This window comes from Zeus faber (assembly GCF_960531495.2).
Source record: "Zeus faber genome assembly, chromosome: 14".
Taxonomy (NCBI): domain Eukaryota; kingdom Metazoa; phylum Chordata; class Actinopteri; order Zeiformes; family Zeidae; genus Zeus; species Zeus faber.
The window spans coordinates 17,813,795-17,823,940 of record NC_137200.1 but is presented as its reverse complement, the minus strand read 5'-3'; the positions used below and the strand labels follow the sequence as shown (position 1 = coordinate 17,823,940).

The following is a 10,146-nucleotide window of genomic DNA, read 5'->3' as shown; positions in this document are numbered from 1 at the left end:
CACACACACACACACACACACACACCCGCACACACACACACACACACACACACACACACACACACAGACACAGACACACACACACACACACACACACACACACACACACACACACACACACACACACACACACACCTACAGGCGGACTCATCCCAGGCACACACACATACACTACCAGCACCTGCTTTGGACACACCCCCAACACATTCCTGGTTACATCCCTCTCCCTTTCTCCCTCATTTACTGCCAAAGCTATGACAGGAAGAGGTCACGTGCCGAATTGCTGTTCCAGTTTTCCTGGACTTCATTAACTCTTGTTTTGTCAATAGCCTCCACCGAGACAGTCTCTGCGACATCTTAAGATTGTATGGGATCCCACAGCACATAGTGGACCTCATTAAGACCTTCTATGCTAACTTCACTGGTAGAGTGGGAAACAGTAGCCTCGCATTCCAGGTAAAGACAGGAGTAAGACATGGGTGTGTGATGTCTGCGCTACTCTTCAACATCGCTATCGACTGGGTGATGCGTCGGACAACAGAAGACCAAACAAGAGGCATACAATGGACCCTCTTCTCAGCATTAGAAGACCTTGATTTTCCTGATGACTTGGCTCTGGTCTCCCACACTCAGAAAGACATGCAAGAGAAAACCTCATGTCTCAGTGACTTTGCGCAACAAATCGGCCTGAAGATTAACCAGAAGAAAACTGCAGTTATGACACTAAACATCCAAAACGAGACATAATGGGGGAGCACACAGTGATATTAGGAACCGAATAAACAAGGCTAGGAATGCATTCAGAATGCTCAACAATATATGGCGGTCTCAGCAATACACTACCAAGACCAAACTCAAACTATATCAGAGCTGTGTCCTTTCCACCCTCCTGTATGGCTCGGAATGCTGAAGAATGACGCGAGTGACATCAAACAGCTATCGATCTTCCACACAAAAAATCTGAGAAGAATCTGTAGGATTTTGTGCCCAACACAATATCTAAGAAAGACCTACTTAATAGATGTTTTTCCATGTACATGTTGTTGTTTGGTTCTATGTTCATTTGTCTCACCCATAGAGATTCTCCCCCTCTTAGAATAGTAACAATGATTAGTTGTTTAAAGACCAAAACATGGTAAGATGGTTCTCCAAAGAGGGGGATTGGTGGCTGTTTTGTGTAACAAAAAACTGAGCTCTTGTCATCCTATAGGTCGTCCAGAGAACAGAGTTATTGCAGCAGCTCTTGATGATTAAAGAATGAATAAAGAGTTGCATTGCAGGTGGAGGTGTTGAACTCCACTTGCAGATTAACTCCGTCCTAGATGCAATGGCACAAATACTCTGTGTTGTATGCCCTGCATGCAGACAGCACAGACTTAAATAACAAAACAAAACAAAACTGTGTTTAAGCTACAAAATATATAATTTATTAGAATTTAGAAATTAGAAATTATTTTGAATGTGTAGGTACAGTGGATATTTAGTGTTACAGGTTATTGCACAGGGAATGTTTCTGACATTGTATGACTGATTTAAGTGTTCATCAGAGTGATGGCTTGTGGGAAGAAGCTGTTCTGTTCAGTAGTGCCTACCAGAGGAGAGGAGTTGGAACAGGTTGTATCCAGGGTGTGATGGGTCTGCGGGGAAAGGACACATCCCTGGGGGACGCCGGTGATGATGGTTGGGGGTGCTGGATGTGATTCTCTCCAGCCTCACCTGCTGCCTCGTGTCTGTCAGGAAGTTTGTGATCCACTGATAAGTGGGGGCTAGTACAATGAGATGGGTGAGTTTGGAATGGAGGATTTCTGGGACGATGCTGTTGAATGCCTGGCTGAAGTTCACAGACGGGACCTTTGCTTATGTCCCTGGGGAGTCGAGGTGTTGCAGGATGTAGTGCAGTCCCGTGTTAACTACATCATCCACGGACCTGTTTGCCCGATAGGCAAACAGCAAGGGGTCCAGCAGGGGACCTGTGCTGTCCTTCAGGTGGGCCAACACCAGTCTTTCAAAGGATTTCATGACCATAGACATCAGGTTGATGGGCCTGTAGTCATCTTATCCTGTGATAGAGGGTTTCTTGGGGACCAGGATGATTGTGGAGCATTTGAAGCAGGAGGGGACTTCACACAGCTCTTTATTGTTGCTGTATGTGCAGAACGTTTGAGTTGGCATGCACATGTCCTCACAAAAACTGATGTAGGAGTTCTCAGTGAGATCATCAAGGGGTGTTGCAGCAGCCTTAAAAACATTCCAATCAGTGCAGTCAACCCCAAAATCTCCAGCTTTGCCTCATTCGTTCGTCTTCTCACAGTTTTGACCACAGGCTTGGCAAATTTTAGTTTCTGCCTGTAAGTCAGGGGAAGATGACCCAGACAATCAGAGAGTCCCAAAGCTGAGGGGGCAGAGTAATGGGCGTTCTTTAATATGGTGTAGCAATCGTCCAATATGTTTCTATCCCTGGTCGGATACTTTATGTGCTGTCTGTATTTTGGCAGTTCTTGGCTGAGGTTTTCTCTCTTAAAGGCCCCAAGAACAATGAGTTGGGAGTATGTATGGATTCTTGCTGTGGCAGTTCCACCTGCAACAAACCACCCAAATGGCCCTCCAACACACAGACACAGGCAGAGATGCTGCAAACACACCAGTTTATTGTAGAGAGTGGCCAGATGTTACAAGTCGGAAACAGATGGAAACTTGTCATGACAGCTCTACCAATGTGTGTGTGGGGATAGATGATTTACCTGTTGCTCATTGATCACTATGACAAGCAACAGGCATGCAGCCACCATGTTCCCAGGCCCAATTACCTAGACCCAAGAAAAGTGTGGCTGCTTAAACCACACTACCCCATCACCACACTTGCGCGCCATGTTTATTATCTGGTCAGCCAAGTGTTGTAATGCCTCACTAACACAAGCCTGAGTTGGGATGTAAACAACAACCAGAATGAATAAGGAAAACTCCTGCAGTGAATTAAACGGTTTGTAGTCAATGAAAAGGGTTACTAAGTGAGGGTTGCACGATTCCTTTAACACGATAGCTCTGTTACGCGGTCTGCTTGGAGGAGTTGGAAGCCCAACAGATGTAATGAGCTATCCGGGAAGTGCTCACCAAGCTAGGTTTTGGTGAAGCACAGGGCAGCTGATCTGGAAAAGTCTGTGTTTGTTCTGTTGAGAAGCAGTTCATCCATCTTTATTGGCTGGAGAGAGGACATTCGGCAGATGTATTGTATTGGAGCGCAGTTCGAAGTCCCCGCTGCGGCAGTTTAACGAGCGCTCCAGCTCGCTTCCCCCGTCGGCATCTCCCGCTAATCCCATAGAGAGCTGCTGCTTCTCCAACTAAAACTCTGCAAAACTTTCTGGTTGGGTGAAAGACGGTGAAAAAATTTGACAAGTGAATTGTCAGATGTTTGAAAGTTCCTCCCTGCTGAATGTGATCCGGGATGGAGAGGTGAAAACTGAACAAATAAACAGAAAATGTACCAGAGAGCGCGCTACCAAGGCTGCCATCTGCGGCCCGATCTTGGATCCATTTATCTAGAGTGTGAAGAAAGGAATTTATTTCACAGTGAGTAGGCTGGGTGGCTTGGTTAGTGTTTGTACCATTTGAACAGTAGCTTAACTTGTTGGTGCTTATACCAGTTGTATGAGTCAAAAATGTAAGGTGATAACTGTGGAATCGGGGAATTGCAGCATAGAGTACCACAGAAAACATGGACCAAGATATGGCTCATGGCTCAAGAATGCAAAAAATACGAAAGGTGACATTTCATAATGATAATCCATTTTTGTGAGACTTTGATTTTACACCTGCTACCATTTCTTATCCAGTGTTTTCTTTCTGTCGTCAGGATGAGAGTCGTCTAAAGGCCACAGTGATGGAGATCAAACCAGTGGACCACAGGGAATACAGCAGGAGACTGATTAACAACATCCGTAAAATGGCTGTCTGAGAGTTGATTGCCTGGTCATGAAAGCAGCTGCTTACGGAGGAAACCTGTCCGACAGCCGACCTACAACTCCTGACTTTTTCCACCAGTCAGATAAAAGCATATCAGACTGAAGCTGCGCAGAGACAACCTTAGAGTCACCTGATTCAGTGGCAGCTAAACAAAAGAGTGTAATTTAAAGCCAAATGCAGAGCTTTGGCTTTGGCTTCAGTACCTTTAGTGGTCCCTCTAATATGGCGTCCAAGAGATAAAGCCTGACTCTAGTAAACTATTTCAAGACCACTCGGCAAACACGTGAGAATGTCCCCTTTAGATACAGCATTTTCTAAACATATTCTTTGACAATTTTTAAAACAATCCACACAATGAACTAAGCAGTACTGCCTCGGTGCACAAACCAAATCTGTCCCAAGTTTTCAATGTAAGCTTCTAGCTACTAGCTTAAGCGCTTCTTGTTTCTGCCACTGTGTCTTCTAAGGCTATTGTATAATATATCATGTTTTACCTTTACCTCAAATTACCTTTGAAACGTAGTACACGTAGCGGCCAGCGGCCAAAGTCTAATACACCCTATGACCAGTAGAGGACGCCAAAACCTTCCACAGAAGGATTAAACTACAGGTACTCCTCCCTTCAAGTTCAAGTTCAAGAGATTGTTTGTGACATACATATACATACGATCTAAACGACCGAGTTCCGTTCCTAGGACCAGGTCGTTAAGCGAATTGGTCAATAAGGGAGGACCCATGTTATTTCACGGTAAAGGGGTGTGGCGATTGTGAATGCTAGTGTAGTGAATACAGTGGTACTTTGATTTACGAGTTTAATCAGTTCCGTGACAGAGCTCGTAATTCAATCTGCTCGTATAGCAAATCAATTTTCCCCATTGAAATTAATTGAAATTCCATTAATCCATTCCAGCCCCCAAAACAACACCCCAATTTTTTTTTGTTATGTTTTTAAATAAGAAAAATGTATTTATAAATAACACATATTGTATGAAAACGAGAATGTGTAGATCATTTTTGCCTTCTCTCAGATGATACCCTCCGTCACGCTATCTCCTGCGAGCTGCTTCTCCGTCAACCACACCAACAGCAGATTCTCCATCTTTTCATGGACAGCGGTCCGCAGCTTAGATATTATTTTAAAGCCCTTGGCTGGTGTAATACCCTTTATCGTCTCCTTCTGCTCAGTATGGTACATATCGTAGAATTACTACGCTCATACTGCCTCGCCAATTCCATCACACGCACACCTCGCTCATGTTTTTCTGTTATTTTGCTCTTTAAGTTAATGGACATCATCCGCTTCTTCTTCTCAGCACTTAGTTTAAAATTGGCAAAATAACAAAATACTGCACTAACTGCACAAAAAGCACAAATCGCGAGCACAAAACGCAAACGAGATGCTTCCACGCTCAGGTAACCACGTGAAGTGAAGGAGTGAGACGCGGGATACTGGCCGCATTCGCTCACCTCGTCCACCCGCTCCTCGTAACTCAAATATTTGCTCGCAAATCAATACAAAAAATCGCCGGAACGACGGCTCGTAACTCGGAAAACTCATATGTTAGTGCGCTCGTAACTCAAGGTACCACTGTACTGACAGACTGCGGGGGCGAGACTAAGACTGAGCATGGTGATGAGATGAGATGCTTGACGCTGAGACACCGCGCGCACGCCACGGTATTGTACTATCAGACAGGGAACAGCCAGGATTGGAGCGTCAGCAAAGTTAGCGTTTTGTTTTTTTCATCAGCAGCTGAAAATGACAAGCAACGCCCTCTCCGAGAGAGGGGAGGGTGTTCAGCTATGAAGGCTGCAATTGGCTGGCTGAGAAGTGACATCAGAGAACAAGTAAGGACAACAACAGTGATTGGCTCAAAATGGGGTTTTGAATATTTTCTCACACAAAAAAAGGCAAGATATGTAAATAAGGAAACACCTCGCCAGGACTATAAAGCGACGAGTACAACCAGAGATAAGCAGCCGGTTTTGTGAAGGAGTTTGTTGTTGTGTTTGTTTTTCTGATACACAATAAAACTTGTACGCATGAGATTTTGTGCTGTTCCAGTGATTTTTCTTTGGAGGTCAGAATAAGGTCAGAATTTTGCAGGTCAGAATAAGATAAGAGCGTCGAGCCGAGATCCAGGCTTTTTATTTTTTCACAGGCCTCGGCCTGAATCTTTTTGACCACGATAACACTTCACCCATTTCTTTTCACTTTCCATGTAACCATATAGGGTCATTTTATTTAGTCTCATAGTATATTTTTTGAAAAGTCAAACTTGTGTCATAAAGCTATGTTCAGCTTTTACACCCTTTGTGACATCTGCTGCTGGAGGTCACCATAGAGACTAACTAGCCGGCCCCCAGCTCTCTTTTTCTCACGACCCCCTTCCCCTCTTTATCCCTCTCTCTCCGCCATCCCTCCCATCCATCACTCTCTCCCTCCTGCTCTCTTCCGGAGAAGACACCTTTCATTTATCCTCTGTTCTTTCTCTTCTTTTCTGGAACCGACCCCTGGTACGTACTCTTAAAATGGTGATCCAGCGCATGATAAATATTCATCTTCTAATCACTGTTTTTGTCTCCACAGTCTAGCCGTCCAGTCCACATCAAAATGAACCATCATCATATAGACAGAGGTTTGCAAAGATGCCAAGCTAAGATATATGAAGGTGAACATGATTAATGGATATCCAAGTCTTATTTGGGCAACATTCATTTTTAAAATCACAACCTAGACAACCATTTAAGAAGTAAACTTAGCTATTGAGACATGTTTTTTTCGAGTGAGAAGTTTCTACATTTTTCTCCATGGACTTCCACTCAGTCCGAGATTTTCTGGAGCAGCATCACACGACAGTTATTTGAACTGCAATGGAAGAGCACTTCCACATCGCCTTCAACATGCATCCGTAATGGCTGCCGCTCGGTCAGTAGGTGCAAGGGAGACAAATAAGCCAACGCGAACATGCTTGTGTGTATTACAACTGTAGCGTGCTTGTAAGAATAACAACCCACGCAGACAAGGGACAGAGTCTGTTGCCGATGCTAGTCAGACTGGCATCGGCCTCCCTACACTGGCTGGATTTTAAGGCTTTTTTTGTTTGTAAGGCACTGAACGGGTTGACCCCACCCTGTATTTCTGACCTCCCTCACTCCCTTTCTACTTCCAGGTCACTTAGGTCCCGACACTGTTTGGCTTTCGCTGGCGATCTGTGAAAGCGAAAGGGTGATCGTTTCTTTGCTGTCGTGGCCCCAAAGCTACAGATTAGTTAAGCACTCCATAGTGGGTCTGCTCAGTCTATTGACACTTCGACAAAATCACAGTTGGAATGTCATATTTTCTCTTTTGAAACGGGTTGAGATCTGCTCTATCACAGTGAATTGTGTATTTTCGCCTTTCTTCTATGTGTCTATAAAGATTTTACATTTCAAATTTTCCAATTCTAAATTTAAATGTTATTTACTCTTTGACACAGTAGAGCACTGTGTGCTTTGTAAATCAAGTTGACTTGACTTGATACTCGTTCGGTAAGTATTTAATGTATTCACGCTTATAAATCACAGAGTGGCTGCACTCCTGCGGCGCCTCCAGTACTGCCAGCATTTGAGGAGAGAGGAATTTAAAGGACTTTTCATTTGAAATGCTGCTCATCTTTGCCCTGAATTCATTCTACTTGTACACACGTGTTGTTGATGGTTGTGAGCAGAACTTTTTGATGTGCTCATCTTAAATTGCCAACACTGCGTCAACTATGGGCCGGTATGGGATTCAGTTTCGTTACGCACAGGCACCGGTCATCGGTTTTGTCGGAGCTAATGAAGAAAGACCGACTGGATATTAAAAATATGTAGCCTGGAGATCAATGAGGAATGTTTATGGATCCTTCTCATGATATTAACCCCAAACCATTAGAAAGATAGACGTTATACAGCATCGCTTGGAGCAATAGGGACCAATTACCTTTTCTTAAGATTAAAGATAAGAACCGGTGGCTTAATTAGCCCAAAATAATGTGACTATGTGCTATTAAAGGCTATAATTTATTCAGTATAATACATTTGATCTCATTCAATAATCATAGTTCTCACTAGTGAGAGAAAAAAGAACGACAAAATACTTTTTACAAATAGCCTTTGCTGCTGTTTTTAAGATGCACGTGCACATTTCTGTTTAACGATGTGAGAGGCTGGTTGAATGGTGGCATTGGAGAGATTACTTTCATCTACTTTAGACTCCTCTCGCCATCGATCCCGATGCCGGGAGGCAGCAGGGCCAGGTTTTTCCAGTGACAATTTCTTTCCCCTCTCGCAAGGTTTTGGCTTGAGGGCGAGACACTGATTGATGTCGACCACGAGCCGCGCTCCCTTCACTCCGACTGCCATCGCCAACATCTCCTGCCCGCTGCCTGAGAGCGAGGCTGGGTGAAGAATTTCAGGAGACGCCGACGTGCACACACGAGCACACACCTTATATCTTTTCCGTTCTGGCGGTGACTTTCAAGTACCTCCATCCCAACCCCATCAACCCCCGCTCTATTTGCCGATATTGTGTTCCTGGGAACTTTGTGAACATGATTAATGCATCTAGCAGCCTTTAAATTAACTATGAAGTATTCTGTCAAATGTGCATTCATTCATTCAGTATATCTGACAAATAATCTGATCCCTTAAATTCAAATACAGAGAAATGGGGTATGGATGGCAAATCCTGCGCTTCTTTGCGATCATTCAGACCTACCCTGTTTTGTCAAAGTTTTCCCCACTTTGGAAAGCCTTTCACAGGTCAAAAGATCAAAAAGCTTTAAATGGGGGAAAAGAATGTATTCACAGAGATATCGTATATTATTTAATTTGCTCGCACAAGTACGGAGCAAAGAGCATAAGTACAGAGTGCAGAGAGTGTATCTCATATTTTAAAGAAGAACTGCAAAGCGAGTGTGTGTCACCTGAAAGTCATTTCCCGACTTTAAGCTTTGCCACTTGGTTGAGATTTAAAGGTGGAGGAACATCGGTCTGCGGTCCTATCCAGCCACAAGGCATGATTATGTTGGTGAGGGACGTAGGAGATTAAAGGAAATACTGTCAGCATTATCCTTGGAGAATCAGCTCGGGTTCTGACATTTTAAATGAAAGTTTAACTGGGTTGGTGCTAAAATTCCAATCAAATACTTTTGAATATCACACAGTTTGGACGCCTCGTCCTTCTACCCGTGAAAGTGTTGCTGAGACAGTAGACCGTTAGAGAGAGTGGTTCTAACGCGGTGGTCAGCAACCAGCGGCTCTTTGAGATTCAAGATGTTTATTATATGTCACATACATACACACGATCATACATGTATGCAGTGAAATGTCAATGTCTGTAACGCCTCTCATTTGGCTCCCTGGCTATGACAAAGTAAAACTAATAAAATAAGAATTTATGTTGTATTTGTGCCATTATGCTTGTTTTATTTTGTTTTCATATTTTGTCATCATAAAAACTTTTATACCAAATAAATACAATGTGTATATGTAAATTAACTTCACCATCATTATTTCACCATTTGTATTCACAGTCAACACTGCTGGCTTGCCAGGATGTTGTCGCCATTGCGCCTAATAATGCTATGTATGCCTTTTCAGTTTTGTTTGTAATAAATAAAAAACACAAAAATATGTTTTACACACTTGCCATTATTATTTTTGGAAATCTCCAGCCAGAGGTAAACGCTTTATATTTATATAGTATGCAATTTATACCGATTAAATAGCTAAAAGTCATTAACAGTTTGTTTATCAGGAAGTGGTCAGTATAGATAGCAGGATAATTACCTGCATGAAAGGCCTCAAATATTTTTTTGCGGCTCCAGGCAATCATCGAAAAAAAGAAACTCTCTTCCAGTAATAAAGGTTGCCGACCCCTGTTCTAACAGATCATTTTGGATAATCAAATTCAGACTCGCCTCCCGTTAACACTCAAAACACGACTTCTTTCCCCCAAAGGTTATTTATCACCGCCTTCATTTTCCAAAATGGTGTAGTACTTTGTGCACCTATAGCCTTGGTAGTCGTGGTGAAAATATTGTTGAGGCATTTTTTCGTCCCTGAAAGTCGGTGGGGACACGTCCCCGTCCCCGCATCCCCTGCCACGATGCGCAGACCCACCCTCATCACCAAACTCAAATGATGCAAAACGCATAAAGA

At 43.4% G+C, this 10,146-nt stretch overlaps 1 protein-coding gene across 1 annotated transcript in view; it reads left to right on the top strand.

Annotated features, from left to right (window-relative positions):
• LOC307240303 (replication protein A 70 kDa DNA-binding subunit-like) overlaps positions 1–6,009 on the top strand; it is a 53,204-nt gene extending 47,195 nt beyond the window's left edge. The window contains exon 16 of the mRNA XM_080014046.1: positions 3,851–6,009. Within this exon, the coding sequence (XP_079870172.1) occupies positions 3,851–3,952 (102 nt within the window). The 3' untranslated portion in view covers positions 3,953–6,009. The remainder of the gene's footprint in view (positions 1–3,850) is intronic.
• Positions 6,010–10,146: the final 4,137 nt, after the last annotated feature.